Here is a 22952-nt window from a genome sequence, read left to right on the forward strand (position 1 = left end):
TATCGGCGGCGGCGGCGTGAACCGGAAATTGGCGGCGCTGCGGCGCACACCGCTAAATGCAAGCCTTAGGCCGTTCGCAATGCTGTTTTATTTTGTATGGCGAGTTTTAAAAAATTTAAAACTCGCCATACAAAATAAAACAGCATTGCGAACGGTCTTAGAATTCCGAACTCGTGGTGCACGATCTTTGTCCTATTCTGTTAAAGTTGGGACAAACCTATGTCGCATTGGGTAGAATGTCGTAACAAATTCAGGTTGCGACATTGTCATTATTGTTGCGCGGTGAATTTTGATTCACTGTTCAAGTTGAAGAATGTAATATATTTGAATGAGCAGCAGGTCTTCCATTTGGATTCTAATCTTTCATGAAATATTATGGCTCAAAACCAAAGGAAACCAGTGTAATGCTAACTTCTAATCCAATTATTAACTCCCCTTTTGTACACCGTTCTCCCTCATATCCATTGTTAACTACAAAGTGCGCACACAAGTGCACGCTACTGAGACGATTAACAAAGTTCAACGGAAAAACGACCATCCCGCCTCATTTTCTATTGAAATTACGTGTCACCTCCATTGCGCAAGCAGTGCCACAGCCACACCCTGACTCGAAGGGCAGTTATTATTTCTAATCGAATTCACCTCGAACCCTTATTATTACACAAGATCGCTCAGCCGGTGCAGTAGTAGTGGCGTAACCAAATCGATCTCATCCAAAGTTCTCAAACCAAAAAATGTGAGATGAGGATCAAAAGTAGTAAAACTATCAATATCGAACTGAAGACACCCGATACTCACTGTGCACATAGGTGGCCTGTGGGTGATGATGTCCAGCGCCGCCCCCCGGTGGAAGCATGTTGGCATTGGCATCGTACGGTGGCGGTGGCGGAGGGTGGGCATAGCTCTGCTGGGGCGGTGGATGTGGATAACCGGTCGGGTGCTGCTGCGGCGGTGGCTGATTAGGGACGGGAATAAATCCGGGTGCATGCGCCGGGTACGGTTGGCCTTTGCTGTCCATTGCTGTCGGTTGGTGTCTGTGTGGAAGATAGAGGGAAGCGTAAACACGGGGTGAGTACATATGTAAGAAGATCGAGGAACAGAAACCGATGTGTGACGAATTCTTTGGCGGTTTGTGGTACAGAATTGATTGACGTGCTAAGCATGCAAAATGGAAAATAACGTTCTAGGAAGAGTTTCAGTTGGTTGCGCGGGCTCGGCTAAAGTGAGTGATGTACACGGAGGCAAAAATGTGCTTCAATATTGTAGAAGATTATGTACTAAGACCTCAAATTTAGTGTAACTAACAGTCCGTGCTCGAATAAAATGGTGAGCTCGTTTCATACTACTATTATTAATGCTATACATCAATTGCGTTTTTCATACATTCCAATTCAGACCGTAACTGTTTTAAAACAAAACTATACATCTACAATTTCGTATCATGCTCTACTGCCGAAATGCAGGAAATGAACTGTACATAATGAGACATTCAGCATTCTTCTACTTCTTATATTCTTATGTAGCGTTAATCTGTAGATTTGACTAAATTCCATTGGAAGAGTTTTTGTAAAATTCCGAATGTCTGTGACGGTGCTCCCGTGTATCGAGGCTTTTTATCACAATATAAACAGGTGACTAAAAATAGAAATTACGTTGATAATTTTTCTAGGTGTACCCAATTAGCGATGAATCGAGAACTCAAATTTTATTTGGTACCGGCCTGAATGGATCTTGTGGGATTTTTGGAACAGAGCGTCGCAAGATGACAAGAGCCTCCCGGTTCTTTAGTTAGCAATATGCGGGCCGGCCGGCAGGGTAATCAATTCTGAATGCGAAATCAAGCGAGTCCCTTCAGAATTATAAAAAAAGTCACTCAAGTCGGTATACTAATTCAGCAACAATCTTTTTTTTTTTGAGAACTGCATTGTATGACATTGACACGTCGCTGTGTCGGCGCCGTATCTAACCCAGATTCCAGAGATTGCGATAATGCTACCCCCTCCCCCTCCTTTAGAGTTGACTGATACGCTGTGATTCATTGGGCGATTAGAAGAGAGGCCAAGAGATTAATGTGTCCTTTGTGTGATGTTTTCAAGTGTACACAACAATGAACGGACGGTCAGACGAACGAGCAGAGATTAGCACACAAAGTGTGTAGATTTAGATTGCGGTTCAACCAATTTGTCGAATGCCGCTGGACGGTTGAGCTGCTATATCAGTTGATTCTCCAATATCAATGTCTAGTGGGGTTCGATCTAGGCGTGTGTTGTGATGCGTGTTCGGTTGATTAGATTGAGAGGACATGGAAAGTATGTTATCGTGTCAAGTTTAATGCTTATCGAATAAGAAGTGCTGTAGCGAGGTATTTTTAATACACGAGTTATACACTTGAAATTTAATCAGAAAATGCTCTTGAAATTTCTACAGGAATTTATCCTGGAATTTGGGAATTGAATCTAGCAGTTCGTCCAGCAATTCCTTCTACAATGATCAATGATTTCTCTTGGAGTTGCCCTATAGGTTACTTCAGGGATCTCTGTTGTTACTCCAGAGATTACTCCCGGAATTTTTCAACGGATTCCTTCCGAAGGCACATCAGAAGTTCTCTTGAAAATACCACAGGGATTCCTCGAGGAATTCATCGAAGGATTTCTCCTCAAGAGTTTCTTTCGTAGTTCTTCCGGAATTCCTCCAAGAATTTTCAAAATATTTTAAGATCGTCCAAGGTCTTTTTGGAGTTCCTTCAATCTTCTAAATCTTTCAGAGATTTCTCCGGAATGAAATATTCTTTGTGTTCTTCAAGAGAGCACAGACAAACAGACGTAGCACTCTTCAAAACGGTTTGGCACATGCATTTAACGATCAATTCAAATATTATTTGATTTCCGCAATCGTTCCACCAGAGGCGCTAGGGTTCGATCGCTTTGACGTTTTCAAGTATACACTTCGCTGAATTATGCAAACGAGACTAACAGGCGATTTATGCAGTAGTGTGCGTGATAGACAAACGTCAAATCAAAATCCATCATGGCCGACAGTGTCGCGCGCGGTTCTACCAACAGGTGGCAATGTACTCATGAAAAAGACACTGGGCAAAAGGTTTTTGATTAATTTCATCTGAGAGTTACGTCTGTTTGTCTGTAAAGAGTTTCCTGACATTCTTCCTAAGATTTTTCCTAAGAATCTTACAGGAATTCATCCTCGTTTTCTTCCAGGAATTTTATTTGGAACAAATCTGCAGATTTCTTTGCCCATACAAACTATGTACAAAACGGTAATAATACTGACGAATCTCGTCTTTTTTTATTACGTCAGCTTTCCATAGGTAGTTTGATTCAACTGATTGATCCCCTTGGAGTTCGTTTCTCAATCTATTCACAAACTTCTTCCTGGACTTCTCCAGGAGGATTATTCCGGATTCTCAGAGAGTTCCTTCTGAGATTCTTCCGGTGGTTTATTTAAGATTCCTTGCTCTGAGAATCTTTGGGGATCTCGGAAGAAATTCCGGAGAGTTCCTTCTGAGATTCTTCCGGTGGTTTATTTTAGATTCCTTGCTCTGAGAATCTTCCAGGAATTTCTTCCGAGATTCCCAATGATTCTAGCCAGAGATTCCATGCGGGATATCGTAAAGAATTCGTTCTAGGATACCTCCAGGTGTTTCTTTAAAGATATCTTATGGTTTCCTTGCAGAAACTTCACCCGAGGTTATTGTAGGAACTGCGTCTCAGTTTTTTTTCAGGAACTCTTTCCTAGATTCCTCCAGGAAATCTTTCCTGGATTCCTCCAGGAACTCTATCCTGGCTTTCTTTGGGAACTTCGTTCGGAATTCCTTCAGAATATCTTTCCGGGATTTTTCAGGAATGCCTTTCTGGGGGCCTCTAAGAACTCTTGTCTGAATTCCACAAGAAGGTTCTTCTCAAACTACTGCAGATCCGTTTGGAATTCCTCCAGAAATTAATTCTGGAATTTTCCCAGATGTTGTAGCTACAAGAAAACCTCATGTAGTTTATTATGAAATTCATTCAAAAGTATTTTAAGAAGTTTTATTAAATACAATTTCTTATGACATAACTTTTGGAGTTCTTTATGAAGTTCCTTTTGAGAAATTCCTTAACCTTTCAGGACGCGCGCCATCAAGCAACCGAAACTGCACCTCGCTCGCACTGTATACGACGAGCTTGGTTTTTTGGTAGTGTTGTACTTTTTACAACAGCGCGCGTGCTGAAGGGTTAAGCGAATTTCTTCCGGAGTTCCTTCTGGGATTCTGTTTTTAAGTAAGTTATTCTGGAAATCACAGAAAAAAAAAACAACTTCTGAAGACATTTACAGCGAAACTACTAGGGGAATCTGGGGAAAAAATTCTGGAAGAATCTTGGAATGAATTCCGTAAGGAATCTCATAAACAAACTCTTGGAGTATTCCCTGAACTCGTGAAGAAATCCCAGATGGAATTCCTCCAAGTCCCAGAGGAAGGCTCAGTAGAAATTCTAGAAAAAGTGGAACCCTTTAAGGAATCTTAAAACAAAGTCCTAGATGAATCCCAGTGGGAACTTCTGAAGTAGCCCGAAAAAAGATCTCAGATAGAGTTGAGGAACAACAGAAGGAATTCCTATAGTAATCCTGAACGGCAGGGATTCCTGCAAGATCATCAGGAAACGTGAAAAGATGAAATTCCTTAAGTATTCCTAGAAGAAATCTCTGGAAGAACCCCGGGAAAACTTTCTGGAGCGATCATTGAAAGAGTTCCTGGAGGAATCCCAGGAACCTTTTTATTGCTCTTAATTCCTGTTCGGGTCTAACACGAATCTCAAAAGAAACTCCAGGGTAAATCTCATAAAGAACTCCACGGGAATCCCATAATAAACTCCTGTTGAAATCCTGGAAGAAATTTGGAGAAAACCCGCGAAAGGGATTCCTGCAGTGATCCTAGTACCAAATTCTAACTTGCTGATGGAAGGTCCTTTTTAGATTCCTCCAGGGGTTTCTTTTGAGATTCTACCAAGAGATCCTTCTGACATCCCTCCACGAATTTCTTCTGGAATAATTCCATAAATTCCTATCGGTACACCTCCAGAGATTCTTCCAGAAATTGCAACCAAAACTCTTCCAGGAGTCCTTTCTGCTGTTCATGCGGCCGTTCCTTTTGAGATTCCTCCAGGATCTCGTTTCAAAATTCAACTTCTAGGAGTTCCATCCGGGTTTCCAAGATTTATCCAGTAGTTACTTCCAAAATTCTTCCAGGAATTTAATTCAAAACTAATCCAGGAGATCCTTCTGAGATGTCTCGACGATTTGTACCCTAAGATTCTGAAGTTGAATCTGTGATTCATCCAGGAATCCCTTCTAGGATTCCTCCACGAGTTCTTAATTTATTCTTTTATTCATATAGTTCTTTTGTGTAAAGTGGGGCAAAAGTTCGAGTGGGGCAAGAGTTTCTTTTGAAGTTTTGGAGCTCAATTCAAATTATTTCTTTCGGGTGTCAAGGTTGTTCGAACCCTTTTTGAAAAAGAGTCTTTAATTCCAAAAATTATGAAAATTGATCAATATTTCGAAAAGTTATGACAAAATGTTGGTTTTTGATCAAAAATTGTAACATGTGATGGTCCTTCCAACGCATGGAATGGAATTATAATGAAATCGAATTCGATATTTTATTTTGGAGCGTAACTGAGAATATTTTGAAGATGCTTTAGCATAGGTATATAACTTTTTGCAAAAATGTGTTGGAAATCATATTTTAAATATAGTGGGGCAAAAGCTCGAGTCATGTGGCAACTTTAGGTAAAAACCTAAAATTCGGCAAAATGTACATCTTATCTCTAAGAGTGATGGAATTAGTGAGAAAATTTGGTTAAAGTTGAAAAAAAGTTGCTTTATCTGAATTTGGCGGAAAACTACTAATTTTTGGTGTAGTAAATTTAACTCTGATTTGGGTAAAATCCAGATCGACTTTTAAAGTGTATTCTAGTTCTTACATCAAATATTAAGTGGTTTCAGGTATTCCTATTACCAAAGTGTCAAAATAGTGTACTACGAGTGGCAAAATTCCACAAACACTAGATTCGAACTTTTGCCCCAGTGGTGGGGCAAAAGTTCGAATAAGAAACACACATACGAAAAGTGTTGTAACTCAAAATTGAAAAGACATTTGGCCTGACTTTGTTCAACAAAAGTTTAGCTCATGGATGATAGAATCATCATACGGTATTCATTTAATTTTATCTGCTAAAGATTTTTTGAAAGTAATGGAATTTTCAACTAAGGTCGAACTTTTGCCCCACTTTACTCTATTCCTCCAGGAGCTGCTTCCTGAATTCCACCAGATGTCTCTTCTGTGATTCCTCTAGAAGTTTTTTTGGGATTCGTCGCAAGGTGTTTTATTTTCCAGAGATTGATTCTGGAAAGTTCATTCTGGAAATTCTCTATGTGTTTTTTGGAATTCATTTTTTTCCAGGAACTTCTGCTACCATTCCTTCAGGAGTTCCTGTACGGGTTCCCACCATAATTCCTTTTAAGGTTTCTCCTGATTTTTTTTTCTTTTTGAGATCCCTCCAGGAATTTCTACCGGCATTTTTAACGGGAATCCTTTAGAATTCCTTTCCGGGATTGTTTCACAATTTCCTTTCGAGATTTCTCTACGAATCCTTCCAAGATTAGCTCGGGACTCCTCCAGGAATTGCTTTCGGGATTCCTGCTCTACTTTGCTTTACTGGGTTTCTAAAGAATTTACTTTGATCGTTTCTCCAAAAACTTTCTCCAAATATTACAGAAGGAGGTCTTGGAGGAATTTAGACAGGAGTTCCAGAAGGAGCTCCTTGATGAATTTCAGAAGAAACTCCAGGAGTAAACACCTGAATGAATCCCGGAAGGAACTCGTGGAGAAATCCTGTAAGAAGCTTCTGGAGGAATCTCGAAAGAAAACCCGGTTGATGTTTCTTGGGGGTTTTCGAAAGGAAGTTCCGCTGGAATGCCAGAAGAAATCCATTGGGGGGACCCTGAAGGAACTTATGGAGGAACCCTAGAAGGAACTGCTTGAGGAATCTCTCCTCCTTCAGAAGGAGGAATCTTAGAGGAAACTCTTGGGGGAATCCCAAAAAGAAATTCTTATTAATCTCAAAAGACAAAACTCCTGAAGCATTCTGTAAAGAAACTCCTGGGAGAATTGCAGAAAGAACTCCTGGCGTAATCCCATATGGAACCGTTTTGAGAATCTCAGAAAAAAAAACTCCTCAAAGAATCCCCCTAAATGGACCCTTCGAAGTTTCACAAAAGAATCTCCCTAAAGAATCCTAGAATAATCTCCTGGAGGAATTCTGTAACACATTTCTGAAAAAAAAAATCAGAATGTATTCCTGGCGGAATGCATGTAGGGATCCAGGACGGAACTTTTTGAGGAATCCCAGAAGGAGCTCCCGCTAGCATGTCATAACTTGCCACGCTTCTCAACGGGCGCGAACCCCACTAATTCTAATAGCATGTTTTTCCTCACACAGAAGAAAATATGTAATTAAAATTCAGCGAGAAATCATGCACATAAAGAGAATGCTAGAGTTAGTGTACTTTTACATGAGTTATAATGTAAAAATACATTACCATCTTGTAAATTTCCGCCAACCATCGTGTAAACCATCATGGACTCCAACCGGTTACGTGACTATTAGTGGATATTTACACGATTGTAACGTAATTTTACATAATATATCATGTAAATATGCACTAACTCTGGCATTCCCTTTATTTGCATGATTTCTCGCTGAATTTTACATGAATATTTCTTTCTGTGCAGAGCAAACCAAGTTAATTAGATTGTTCACATGATCACATGTCCTTTCTACACAAACAACAAGCTGTTGGGATTTCACTCCGAAAAGAATGCATGGCTGCATTATTGACCGCTAATCATAATCCATTATCAGCAAAGCCGGGTTTTCAATTCGAAATCACGACATCCTACCATATCATAATCACACAAATTACTAAACAAAAAACAACCGGGACGTCGCGTCGTAGTAGTAAACAATCTGACCATCACCGTGCAGGAAAAATTGACCCCTGATTGCTCCATTGATTTGCGCACGCGATTCAAATCATCCGTCGTCGGGAGTCCCACAGCTCACGAAGGGAATCGGTTGATTGACGACGCTGCGGTATTGCTTTTTGTCCAGCCCACTTCTGGAGTAAACAACACGCTGCTACACTAGGTGTATTTGCTTCGTACAGTGCTGATAAAGTGTCAGTAAATATGTGTTCCAGAATTGTAAACTACCGCTGCCTGGTCATAAAGTGTTGTGGTAATGATGATGATGAGCTCGTGCAACGATAGTTCTTGGAAAAGAATCTACTACACTGGATTCTGAGACCAACAGGCCTATATTTTTTTCCTGTAATAACAATGCCTGCATTGCGTAAGATAGATTGTTACAGCTTTCGCTTATAGCTATCAAGCAATGTGGGTTCAATAAGCCCGGCTAGGACAACGTTCTTACGTCGCGAGAGTGCACAGAGTTTTGGGTGGGTCTTTACCAGTCTTTCAAGAACATCCTTCTACTCCATAATTCAAACAAACATGCTTTGAAGTTGTCCCTAATATCGGGATCGTTTTGGATCATGATTTTTTTTTTCGAGAACCATTTTGAGTTGCTATCCGACTCGCCCACCGTAGCCTCCCGATTTTCGCGGTATGGACGATGGTTGGTTCTCTCGGCAGCTGATGCAGCTCGTGGTTCATTCGCCTTCTCCAAGTCCCGTCTTCCCGTCCCTCCGCCGTAGATGGTACGCAACACCTTACGTTCGAAAACTCCAAGGGCGCGTTGATCCTCTGCACGTAGGGTCCATGTTTCGTGCCCATAGAGGACTACCGATCTAATCAGCGTTTTATAGATAGTTAACTTCGTGTTACGGCGAACTTTATTCGATCGTAGAGTTCTGCGGAGTCCAAAGTAAGCTTGATTTCCTGTCACAATGCGTCTCTGAATTTCTCTGTTGTCGGCGGTCACCAGTGAGCCCAAGTACACGAATTCTTCAACCGCCTCGATTTCATCTCCGTCGATATAAATTCGGGGTGGCGGGCGCGGTGATTCCTCCCTGGAGCCCTTTGCCATCATGTACTTTGTCTTCGACACACTAATGACTAATCCGAATCGCCTGGCTTCACTCTTTAGTCGGATGTACGTTTTCGCCATCGTCTCATATTTACGAGCTATAATATCAATATCATCAGCGAAACGAAGCAGCTGAACGGACTTCGTGAAAATCGTCCCACTTGTGTTTATCCCCGCTCTCCTTAAAACACCTTGTAACGCAATATTGAACAGAAGATTCCTCTCGAATTACTTGCAAACAATTCCTTAAATTTTTTGGGCCTTCTAAAAACTTCACCTGGAGTTTCTTCAGTATATCTTTTTCAGAAATTTCTCGCGAAGCTGCCCCATGAATTACTCTTTTGAGCTCTTTGACAGATTGAGAGATACATTTATGAAAAAATACCACTTGGTGGAACTCGAAACCACGAATCCGTATCGCTGGTGCGGCATTTTAACCAACTAAGCCACAGAACAACACACATTTTATTCTGCAGAATTGTAACTTGTTCTGTGACCTGATTGGTTGAAGCGCCGGACTAGCAATACGGAGTCGTGGGATCGAATCCAACCAAAATAAGTGATATTTTTTCATGAATTTATCACTCAATTTGTCAATTAAACTGAGTTGAATTCATCGGGATAAGTTCAGAGACTCTGATTTGAAATTACAGTTAGGTCTTTTTTTACGCGGTTTTGATGTACGCGGCCGCGTTGAAAATTAATTCTTCCGGCAGAAAATGATAGCTATACCCGAGCAGAAGAAAATAGCTAATTAATAACATATCAAGGTATTAATGTTTAATACTATAATACCTTGATATGCCCTTCATTAGGTGGACATAAAAGGCAAAATAACAAAAACGAATACCATAATTTTGTATGAATAACACCTAGAAAATAACAAGTGTTATTATTTCAATAATGAATGCATACCTAAAACTTTAAGTGCTGTATTTGTTATCCAAAAGGTATTGAATAACAAAGTAATAACGTTTTCTGTTATTAAACTGCCCATTTGTTCGACAGCTCCATGATGTAATAGCAAAACATGTTCTTCAGTCACTTCACAGCTAAATCAACAAATACCACATCAATACCAAAATCTGCTCAAATAATTCTAATTGTTATTGGGATGTTCTCATAACATTTTGCACAATAATATAATAATAACAATTTTAGGTATTAGGGCACGGGCTGATCTTTGCATGGTATTTGTGAGGTATTCCCTTCTGCTCGGGTATGCGTACATTAGTAATCAGAAAAACTTAAAATTAGTTTATTTTTGGATAGATTTCGTTCTGGAACACCCTTATATCCGTAATAACCTGGGTGTTTTAAAACGGCATCATATTCTTTAATGTTTTGTGGTTATTTGCTTCTTTGACATCACTGCTGTAGTAGTAATTGAGCAAAAATTATTAAATTTCGGGAAAACCAAATAGGCCCCAAAAACTAGCTTTTTGGAGGTAATGGATTACTGCACGAATTTATTCTGGCCTGCTTACTCTCACACGAAAATTGACGTTTGAGAGGTGTCGGCACCTTCAATTTTATTGGCATAAGTTGTTCGGAAACTTGTAGCAAACAAGTATATCTTTAAATTTATGCCGGAACAATCAATTTTTGCCAAGTTTTAGTGCACTTATGATCTTTTGAAGTTCTAAAATAGTAAAAAAAACACAAAATCGATTTGATGCATCTCTTAATTTCAATGGATTTGGCTGAAATTTTGACCAGTTACTTCTTTTAGGATGCAAATCAAAGTACACCAAAACCTCTATTTAGGTAACGAGTCGGGACTGCCTAAATAGAATTTTTACCTAAATGGATTCATTACCTAAATGGATTCAGTTTATTACCTAAATGGAGTACAAGGTTACAAAAAAGTTTAAGAAGGGAGAGTTACTAGGGGATATAAAGGAGATCATGCGGAGTTTCAGATGGCTTTCAAGGAGTTTCAAAAGGGGGTGGGTTTCAGGAGGAGAGGGGCTTCAGGGGCGTTTTCGGGGGTTTTGGAGGGTCTTAGATCAGAATTGTCATCCAAATGACTAGCTGAGAAAACAATATGGAATATGGAAACACGAAAAACCCTGCAAAATTCCGCCAGACTGAAAAATTATTGAATGTCGGGTCAAAGTCGGGCCAATTTTTATCGTATGTTGGGTCATTGTTGGACCAACATCGAACAACTGTTGAATCTGTGTTGGGTTTGGTGGTCAAAATGAAAACAGGTGAATGATAGGTTGATGTCGGGTTTGACGTCATCAATACTGGAGCTTATATCAATTGAATGATGGAAGGATGGTTGCTTATCTCAACTTCAGCTGGAAATGACGCTGGATACTGACACTTTTCAACACTGCATGGGGGGGGGAGTGTTTAAGGGGCATATCTCAACATTGCATCCCCCCCATGCCCCCTTAACACCACTCACTACTTCTTTCCCCTTAAACAATCTTAAACCTAATCTTAAGTACTCCAACTGGTCTGAACACGATCAAATTCCATTTAGGTAACGTTACCTAAATGGAGGGACCTAAATAGATTTTACCTAAATGGATCCTACCTAAATGGAGGTTTGAGTGTATGGGGGAGAACTTGAACATTTTTGAACATTTTTGAAAAGATGGACAGGCCTAATATATAGCTAAGTTGATAAACTCGTTGCTTTTGAACGCTGGAATGCTTGAACTTACGGTACAGGTCAAGGCTTTTCCGTAATAGAATTATCATTGAACTCTTCTATCACAGAGTTTCACCGAATCTGTGAGCAAATGCAAACATTGCCCATTAAATAGTTGATAAAGTGTGAAAATAGAGTGATCACTATTTCATACGATCTTCTAGGTTATCATCTGGCGCTATAGATAAGCTAATGACACTGTCTTATGTAAATTATTATTATTTCCCGTTTACTTTGTCCAAACAAACTATGATGATAAACATAAAAACAAACAACTTTTTTTATTGAAAAGTTTATACCATGTATGAATAAGAAAGTTTATTTAATTTTAGAAACACTAATGGCATATTTCTTCTAGAACAAACGCAGTTATTTACACACCAAATTTTGTGAAACGCTTCCAGCACAAAAAAAATCAGCAAAATAAACTGCTGAATTTCAGCAAAATAAACAGCTGAATTTCAGCAAAATTTTTGCTGAATTTCAGCACAACGTTGCTGATCAACTGTCAAAATTGCTGGAAGATTCAGCAAGCTGAAAAATAATTGCTGATATTCAGTAAATTCGTATTGCTGAATGAAATCAACACAAAAAAAATCAGCAAAGTTTTCTGAATACCAGCAAACAAAATTTGCAGTGTAGATCGTCTGTATTATCACACGTCCTCTCTAAACAAACAACAAGTTGGTGATATTTCATCCCGAAAAAAATGCATGGCTGCGTTGCTGACCACTTTATAGTTCATTATCAGCAAAACAATTTTTTGATTTTGAAATCACGACATCCTTCATCCCATATGAATCATACAAATAACTAAACAAAAAACAACAGGGACGTCGTAGTAGTAAACAATCTGACTACCACCGTGCAGGAAAATTCGACCCCTGATTGCTCTATTGATTTGAGCACGCGATTCAAATCATCATTGTCGGGAGCCCACGAAGGGAATCGCAGTTGACGACATTGCGGTATCACTTTTTGTCCAGCCCACTTCTGGAGTAAACAACACGCTACACTAGGTATATTTGCATCGAACACAGTGCTGCTGGTAAAAGTGCTAGTAAATATGTGTCCTAGAATTGTACACTACCGCTGCTTGGTCGTAAAGAGTTGTGGTGATGATGATCATGAGCTCGTGCAACGACGGTTCATCGAGAAGAATCTATGTATACTGCATCGGGTTCGGTGCCCGGCAGACTTGTAATTTCGTTTGAATTGCGTAAGACGGATTGTTACAGCTTCCGCTATCAAGCAATGTATGTCTGGCTAGCACAACATTCTTCACGAAAACGCATAGAGTAAGCTTAAGCCAAATATTCCGCGAGGATCGTTTTTACCTTTAACTAGCACGCCTAAGTTATGCACATTATCATTGTCTATTTTCCATGACATTACTCCGAATCCGGGTTGGCAAAATCTTCTCATACTGAATATGGCACGACCTAAAAACTTTTGCAACACCCTAAAATGTGATTATTTCAGGTCTTTCAGGCACAAATAACTTATTCTCTTTGAAAATACAGGTCGTACCCACAACCAAATTGGTTCTAGGTTTACTCCATTCATGCTCCTTTTTTTGGGTGCTGCAATACTGAGTATTACAACGAACCCATATTATCCCGGGTAGAGAAAAGAGCTCAATAATAGCATATTTTGATAATGAAATCAAAATGTGATATTGGTTTGATTGATATAAGAGATAAAAGATCTGAAAATAATACCTAAAATTTACTCCAGGAACATCATCATCAGATCATAATTAGATCTTATAAGATCTAGCCAATAGCAGCAAGCTATTCGTTTGATCTTGGAATATCAAATTTTGATATTGTTCAGATGTTCGAGGAACATTTTTCAGATATTATTTTCAGATCTTTTATCTCTTATATCATTCAAACCAATATCACGTTTTGACCGTCAGTATTTCACCTCTACCCGGGATTGGTGGGTAGTGTATGACTGTGTAGCCTAATGTCTTCAGGAAAGTACTAAGGTGAAACATCAAGAAATCCCATTGCAATTTTGCATTCAAACTTTAGAGGCACAAATCTGATGAACGAAGCATCGAACCAAGCAGCGCTTATTTATCCTGGCTTTGCTCACTTATAAAAAAGAGATGTTTTTTTTTTCAAATCGAGAGCATTTGTTCATGAATTTTCAAGATTGGTGCTCCTGAAAACGTGAGTTGGAGGCCAAGTAGACCATTGTGGCAGCCATATTTGTATTTTCTGATGTTCCTCCTTAAGGAGGTCAGGAATTTTCCGATAGTCCGCAATTTAGTAAGCCGTTGATGAACTAATAATCATGATTCTAGGTTTATTTGATCATGGTATTCAATCCGATCATGGGTCCCAATACTGAGTATTACACATTGTATACTTCTTTATCTCGAGAAAGAAGAATTTCAACAACTAAGTGAGCTGGACTTTAAGATGATGCACTTATTTACAGTCAGGTTTATTTTTACGCGGTTTTGATTTACGCGGCCGCGTAAATGAAAACTCCATACAAAAAAAAAATTCATCGTCTTATTTTTGCATGATTCGTCGAGAAATGGTGAGACTTTTTTTACGCGGTTTTTCGAAATTTGAACTGAGTTTTTTTTTACGCGGTACGTATCCCCCGCGTAAAAAAAAACCTGACTGTATTTCTAATTGTTCAGCTCAATTCTCCCGGGGCTCAAAACAACGGTGAGTCAAAAAGGAGAGTGTCCAACATAGCGCTGTTCCTCACATGTTTCTAACTCATGCTTCCACGGGCCCAGCGATGACAAAGACCGCCAGTTGTGTGTTAGGCTGATAGTGCAGCTTGGGCGCTGTTGTTTTGTCTGACTTCAGCTAGATTGAGGAGGTATGCTCCGAGCGTCTGCTCACCAAGAAGGTGCGATTCAAACAGCGTCTGTTCTGGCATCCAGCGACTGAGTATGAAATACTCCAAAACCGAAAGCTATACCTAAGTTGGCAGCCCCAAAACGAACAGTGGATAGGGAACCTTACCCGGGCAGACTTCAAGTACTGACAATCAAAATGTGATATTGGTTTGTTTGAGATAAGAGGTAAAAGTACTGAAAATAATAGCAAAAATTTGTTCTTGAACCATCTAACCAATAGCAAAATATGATATTTGGAAATCATTCAAATAGCTCACTGCTATTGGTTAGATCTTACCAAGAGCTAAATGTGCTATGATGATGATGTTCTAGGAGTAAAATTGAGATATTATTTTCAGTACTTTTACCTCTTATCTCAAACAAACAAATATCACTTTTTGTTCTTCATATCAAAATATGTTATTATCGAGCTTTTTTCCTCTGCTCGGGTAGGCCAACAACCGAAAATGATAGATTACGAACTGATTCAACGGCAACGACTTTTAGCGCGAAACAACGGACAAGAATTGGAACTTGGAATGCATTAACCCTAGCCCAGCAGAGTTAATTGGCACAACTAGCCAATGAGGCATGCCGAATGGAATTTGAGATCCGAAACCCGTCGACCGAACTTTGGAGAACACAAATTGGCATCGGGTCAAATTCTGCTAATTCTGGCCTACAAGATGAACACGCTCCTTGCCACCGTGGAGTTGGTTTCCTGCTCAGTGCTCACACTCACGCTATGCTCATGAAGTGGGAACCTATTAATGAAAGGATAATTGTAGCCTGATTCAGAACACAGGTTCGACATCTTACCATGATTCAATGTTACGCGCCACCCGATGCTGCCGAAATGCAAGACCAAGAGAACTTTCACAGCCAACCGAATGCTGTCGTGGACAAGATTCCCAAAGGTGATATCAAGATTCTCATGGGCGACTTCAACGCGAAGATTGGTACCAACAACTCGGACTATGAGCACGTCATGGGACGCCATCGTCTCGGAGAAATGAGCGCAAATGTAGACCTGTTTGCAGAGTTTTGTGGCAACAATGACATGATGATTGAGGGATCGCTCATTCCCCATCGACCAGTGCATAAAGTGTCATAAGTTTTTCTGTGATGGCGTCACGGAAAATCAAACCAAACACATCTACATCAACCAAAAATGTAGGCGGAGCCTTCTTGACGTGCGGAACAATCAGGTATCAGTAGGTCGGCTACAGAGGCACGCTCTCCTCCATTTGGGAAATTTGTGTCATCGCCATGAACACAAGCCTATTCATCATTTACCTGAGGGAGAAGGGAAGGGAAAAAGGATGGGACAGGGGAAAACACAGGTAAGGGAATAGGATCGTCATACACGCATAAGCGTACCACAATGGGTTCAAACAGCGCCCTGAAAAGAGCACTGTGATAACGCATAAAGCGTGAGGAGAGCCTATAGCTCTTTACCACAGCGGGTTAAGAACAACAGAATATCCTGAAGATTCAGGTTTCTGAAGTCAATTTCACTTAATAAGTGTTTACCGAGTACTCGGAAACGCAGTTGCGCAAAAACTGGTCAGTTGCATATCAAATGATACGAAGTTCCATAATCGAATTCATAGCTATCACATACAAATGAATCAGCTTGCTGAATATTCGCCATGTGATAGCTGAGTCGGCAGTGGGTCAACGCTTTGACCAGCATGCTGCAATTCTGCTTTGCCATATTTGTTAGATACTTCGCCACCCCTAGAGATGGCTCAGTACAATACAATTTTGTTTGAAGACATGAATCCAAACTATTCCAGTATTGTTTGTGCTGAGTGGCAGTCCAGGTGTCAATCTAAAGCTTTACCCAACACTTCGATACTGAAATAGCAGGCTCAGGGCCAATGAAGTCATGTGATGTTCCAGTGCTAGGTAGTTCATCAGCCAATTCATTCCAGCGATGGAAGAATGGCCAGGTACCCATGCAAGGTTAACAGCGTTTGCTGAATTCAGCTCCTCGATTTGAATTCTAACTATCTTCGACCTGGAGTTGGCCGATTGCACTCCGCACATAAGAGCAAAGATTTCGGCCTGAAAAACGGTGCAGTGTCTACCAAGTGAATAAGACTGATACAGCCTTAGATCACAAGAATAAACACCAGCACCTGCTCGACCTTCGAGAATGAAGCCTTCAGTGTAACATACGATGCCGCCTGAAATACTTCTCTCCAGATATCCAGATGTCCACTCTTCCCGGGAAGGGAATTTCATGGAAAATGTCCTATATGGGAAATTACAAGCAATTATACGATCACTTGGAGCAAGGACAGTTTTGGCCCAATTTACGGTAAATGTGTAGTAGACGTTGATGTATAAAAGCAGAATTTGTCATAATAAAGACCTTTTTTGTATCAAGCTAGACGTGTTTTCCTACAATTTTAGAAGTGGAATCGGAATCCTGAAATAATACAATCGACATTTAAAGTAGTCTTTCGAGATAGCTGTAAAAGATCTGGACGATATCCTTCAAGAGCCGATTTCATGTTGCCGTTCCAACGCTGGAGCCATGAAAATTCGACTGTTTGTAATCACTGGATACAAATATGAAAACGTTTTCAGAGTAAAGAATTGCAATACAAACTGACTGCAGCATTACTCTCGTACCACACATCGAGGACGATGTGTGTGTGTGTGTGTGTGTGTGTGTGTGTGTGTGTGTGTGTGTGTGTGTGTGTGTGTGTGTGTGTGTGTGTGTGTGTGTGTGTGTGTGTGGGGGTGTGTGTGGGTGTGTGTATGTGTGAAATTAGTTTGTTTTAGTGTATAACTCATTATTAACCCACATTGAAACAGGCGTAACACTTCTAACAAATTTCATTAAAAAACATCGTCACAATAACGTAATCGCCCAATGCCAAACATACTGTGTTTGACCGGGCCGCCACTAGATGGCAGTATTGAGCAAACGTCACACAAGATCAAAAACGATACCAGCGTCGCGAGTGGTAGATCAACCTACTACTAAATATTTGAATCAACCGTTAAAAAGGTGATCGATGGGAAGCAATGAGAGTGTGACGTCTGTTTCTCTGTGATTAACCCTGCTATTTCAAGTTGATAATCTAAAAAACAATCATCTTCACAGATCGACTGAAGGAAAACATTTTCTTGTAGGGAAAAAACGTCCCACGTATCAAAATAGTTACTCAATAAAATACTTGATCCGCATTTGTATTGCTCTCAATGGATCACTAAAATAACTAAAACGACCGCTATGAAATGAATAGATAGCACCGCCGTAGCCTTGTGTGTTTGACGTAACTCGACTGCTGTCACTGTCCATGTACCTACGGTGGCGCTTTTGTTTTGATGTTTTGAATAGCGGAAAAGTCGGCTTCAATGATCCATTGTTTTGAAGACTTTTCATTCATGAGCGCATATGTATGCGAAGCAGTGAACGCGTAGGTATTTAGCAAAATCATGCTGAAAATGTCTCAGTTCGCTTCTTGATTAGATCACTTCATCATGGATATTTCCCTGATAGGTACTTCTTATGGCTACCACACGATGTTGGAATGCAGCTTTAATTTAATAAGAGTTAATAAAAAGTAACCAACTCAGTAGTGACGTTTTGTTAGTAGGGTTTGTGTGCCATCAGTAATCTCATGCTCCCAATTTCAACCTATTCGAAAACAAGCGATTACGGCACCGATTGACTCCGTTCTTTTTGTTTTCATGCGTGCTCACTTCTAACAAAAAATACAAAAATAATAAACAAAACAAACGGCGCTTCATTCCTTTGTTTTTCGTAGGATGAAAATGGGAGCCACATGCTTAATAAGGGAACCAATACCCTATGAAGTTTTTCATTAATTGTTTTCAATAAATTTTTATATTTATTAAGATTTAGATCATACTTCTTACATGATAAATCAAATTTGAATTTGTCCATTGAAGTTTAAAAGCACACCCCCTCAGCCACTTTTTAATCGTTCTTCTTCTTCTTTAAGGCTCGACGTTCGCATTGGAACTTGGTCTGCCTCAATTCAACTTAGTGTTCTTAGAGCATTCCCACAGTTATTAATTAAGTGGCTTTCTTTGCCTGCCATTGCATGAATTTGTATATTGTTTGGCAAGTTCAATGAAACACTATGCCCAGGGAATCGAGAAAATTTTCCCGACCGGAATGGGAATCGATCCCACCGTCTCCGGATTGGCGATCTATTGCCTTAATCACTAGGTTATATGGAGACCCCGTATTGATCGACTAAATATTTCATCAGCCACTACAACAGCGATCGCCCGTTGTACAAATTATCATCACTCAAAGTCCATAAAGTTCACATCAAAAACGCCTGTCAACCCGAACACCCTCATCAAAAATCATCATACACGTTTCCATGTCACAACCGCATATAATAAATTGTTATGCAATGGCCCATTATTCACGCCGAGCAAACATAAACCGGTCTCCTTGAGGGCTGTTGTTAGCAAACTCTGCGCTGCACTGATCGCACGTCCAAGTCCCACATTGCACACAGGTCTACTTATTCCACCCCACGGCAGCAGCCAGCATGGTCAACTGATCCACAAACCCGGTAATCCAAACAACACACATCTCTCTATTTGGCAATGGCATGTGCAGTTGGGTTGGGGTACTCACTTTTTCTTTTCACTGCTTACTGTGACACACTGGACCCCTTCTGGTTGATCAGCCGGAAAATTTGCAAACCTGTTGCTCGAGAGTCCGATCAATGAACGCACCACAAATTTCTCCAAGACTCACTCACTCGCAAGTTGACGGAAACTTCAATGCGACGGTCACGACGAACGAACGAGCGTACGAAAGAACGGCCGAGGGATCCGATTCCGCTGAACGACTGAAACACACTGCTGAAACTCGCGGCGAAGGGGCCTTGCCAGCTGGTTGGGTTCAAAATAGAGCGAAAGTGTTTGTTTGCGTGCTGTGGTGTTTCTTTGGACGAACGGCTTGCTGTGGCGGCGGCGGTAGTGAAGCGATGACGGTCAACACTCAGCTGTTATCTGCGGTTGAGTTGGTGCTTTCCCAAAGCTCAGTAACTCATTGAAGATCGACGAACGTGGAAGACGTCACCGGTTTGACGTCACAGCCATGGCCGAGACGGTTCGATCAGGCCACTTTGATCGTTTGCTTTAGCTTGGTGGAATGGTGGATATCCTAGGCTTGAATCAGTCCAGTCGTCAGGAGCGAGCGGTTGAGATCTGAAGGTTGTGATGTGAAATTGATTTATGGGGAAAGAGACGGTGGGTGGCAAGGTGGGTGGTCGGTAAATGATGCATCTATTAAGCCGGTGTACATACCTACGTAATGCACACGTCAATACCTTGGTGGTAATTCAACAAATTGAGCTGTATCATGACCAGGCATTCTGTTAAAAATAGCAGAAGAACCTGTTGTTGTTTGAATCTGTTTCCTTGTAATGCGGCTATATTCTAATGAAAGCACAGTATGACCAGTCTTAATGTAAAGTTATTTTTTATTGCGTTAGATATCAACCTAGATTGACGTGCATTATTCACGTAGGATAGGAGTCACTAAATACTAGGACATGATTGGATTACATATTCTATACGGTGTCTATATTAGAAGAAAATTATTTAAAAAAACAAGATCCCTAGGTCACCCACCAATGACGGCCTCTCTTTGAATCCTAATTTTGATGCCCATGCTCCCAGTAGGGTCTGGGACCATTTGGGCAGGAGCACCTATTTTGGGCACTTGCTGCTATAACTCAATCAATTTTGAACCGATTGACTTGATTTTTGAGACACGGTCAGATACGCACAGTATCTAGCCATGTGCAAAAATTCAAGTCAATCGATTTCAAATTGATTGAGTTATAGCAGCAAGTGCCCAAAATAGGTGCTCCTGCCCAAATGGTCCCAGACCCTATTGAATTTTAATAGAAGATACTGGAAAAGGTTCTTCAAACCAATATAAAATCAAAATAAAAAGTGTTAGGTTTGTTGACGATTCTGAAAACCTCATTTCATTCATTTATTTAGTTCAATATCAAATTCATGATAACACTGAATCAATCAGCAACGGTGGTGATCCATATAGAATAACACTGAATCACCAATTTGCCGCCATATTACTCGATTTGCAGCTGCAGCCCTCCGACGTCGATCACACGCAACGCTCGCCAGATCACGCCTTCTTACACCAACCGGATGGTTAGCAAACACCAACTTTGCAGGGTTGTTGTCCGGCATTCTTGCAACATGCCCTGCCCACCGCATGCGTCCAGCTTTAGCCACATTCAGGATGTTGGGTTCACCGTAGAGTGCAGCGAGCTCGTCGTTCATCCTTCTCCGCGACACATCGTTCTCCTGCCCACCGCCGAAGATCGTCCTTAGCACCCGTCGCTCGAAAACTCCGAGTGCTTGCAGGTCCTCCTCGAGCATCGTCCATGTCTCGTGTCCGTAGAGAACCACCGGTCTTATTAACGTCTTGTACATGGTACATTTGGTGCGGGGGTGAATCTTTTTTGACCGCAGTTTCTTCTGGAGCCCATAGTAGGCACGACTTCCACTGATGATGCGGCTTCGTATTTCACGGCTCACGTTATTGTCACCCGTTAGCAAGGAACCGAGGTAGACGAATTCTTCTGCCACCTCGAAAGTATCCCCGTCTATCGTAACATTGCTGTCAAGGCTTGTCCTGTCTCGCTCAGTCCCACCTACCAGCATGTACTTTGTCTTAGCCGCATTCTCCACCAGTCCGACCTTTGCTGCTTCACGTTTAAGGCGGGTGTACAGTTCTGCCACCGTTCCAAATGTTCTTGTAATAATATCCATGTCATCCGCAAAACAGACAAATTGGCCGGATTTCGTGAAGATCGTACCCCGGCTGTTGAGCCCGGCTCGTCGCATAACACCTTCCAGGGCGATGTTGAATAGTAGGCAGAAAAGTCCATCTTATCGTAATCCCCGTCGAGATTCGAGTGAACTATATCGTTCGCCCGAAATCCTCACGCTGTTCTGCACACCATCCATCGTTGCTCTTATTAGTCTAGTAAGTTTCCCGGGAAAGCTGTTCTCGTCCATGATTTTCCATAGCTCTGTGCGGTCGATACTGTCGTATGCCGCCTTGAGTCGATGAACAGGTGGTGCGTTACTTACCTTACCGATCAGGTTAAGGCCGGGGTGGCCTCTGCTGTACACAGTAGCTGTCTCCATTCCACTCGGCCCATGGCTGTTTGTCTCTAGTTCCGCACTCTGCATAGGTTCCGCTGATCGTCCTCCACTTGGTCGCCCCACTTAGCTCGCTGCGCTCCATGTCTTCTTGTACCGGTCGGATGACTCTCGAGAACCATTTTAGTCGGGTTGCTATCCGACATCCTGATGACGTGAACCGCCCACCGTAGGCTTCCGATTTTCACGGTATGGACGATGGTTGGTTCTCTCGGCAGCTGATGCAGCTCGTGGTTCATTCGCCTTCTCCAAGTCCCGTCTTCCATCTGCACTCCGCCGTAGATGGTACGCAACACCTTCCGTTCGAAAACTCCAAGGCCGCGTTGGTCCTCTGCACGTAGGGTCCATGTTTCGTATCCATAGAGGACGACCGGTCTAATCAGCGTTTTGTAGATAGTTAACTTCGTGTTACGGCGAACTTTATTCGATCATAGAGTTCTGCGGAGTCCTGCTCTTCTCAGTATGATCGATTTTAACATTTGCAGATGGAGTCTACGCTCGCACTCTTTTCTTCATTTAAAATTCAGTTCTAGCAATTATGGCCAAAATGAACCACTGCGAAGCATGTGCCGCATCTTCAATAAATGTTTCAATGTATTTGACTTCCATGTTTCCCGTTCAGTAAATAAGAATAGGTTTAGAAAAAAACTCAGTTATTTTTAATGTATCATTGTTTGTTAGTATTAAGTGTCATTAAGGTGTATTATTTTGACCTGTTGACATAAATAAATAAATAAACGTATACAAACATCTGAGTCCAAAGTAAGCACGATTTCCTGTCACAATGCGTCTCTGAATTTCTCTGTTGTCGGCGGTCACCAGTGAGCCCAAGTACACGAAATCTTCAACCGCCTCGATTTCATCACCGTCGATATAAATTCGGGGTGGCGGGCGCAGAGATTCCTCCCTGGAGCCCTTTGCCATCATGTACTTTGTCTTCGACACATTAATGACTAATCCGATTCGCCTGGCTTCACTTTTTAGTCGTATGAACGTTTCCGCCATCGTCTCAAATTTGCGAGCTATAATATCAATATCATCAGCGAAACCAAGCAGCTGAACGGACTTTGTGAAAAAACTAAAACAATGTTGAACAGCAAGCACG

At 41.1% G+C, this 22952-nt stretch overlaps 1 protein-coding gene across 2 annotated transcripts in view; it reads right to left on the bottom strand.

The window, feature by feature from the left end:
* Positions 1–22952, bottom strand: part of LOC115253744 (lipopolysaccharide-induced tumor necrosis factor-alpha factor homolog) — a 329801-nt gene that overhangs the window by 29799 nt on the left and 277050 nt on the right. Inside the window, exons 1-2 of one of the 2 annotated variants that reach the window (XM_062850520.1) lie at positions 19275–19558; positions 799–1034 (exon numbers count right to left, since the gene is read on the bottom strand). In XM_062850520.1, the coding sequence (XP_062706504.1) occupies positions 799–1018 (220 nt within the window). In that variant the 5' untranslated portion in view covers positions 1019–1034; positions 19275–19558. Of the gene's footprint in view, positions 1–798; positions 1035–19274; positions 19559–22952 lie in introns of those variants that run through there. The other variant, XM_029865958.2, reaches the window with a different exon arrangement.

Source organism: Aedes albopictus, chromosome 2 (assembly GCF_035046485.1).
Source record: "Aedes albopictus strain Foshan chromosome 2, AalbF5, whole genome shotgun sequence".
Lineage (NCBI taxonomy): Eukaryota > Metazoa > Arthropoda > Insecta > Diptera > Culicidae > Aedes > Aedes albopictus.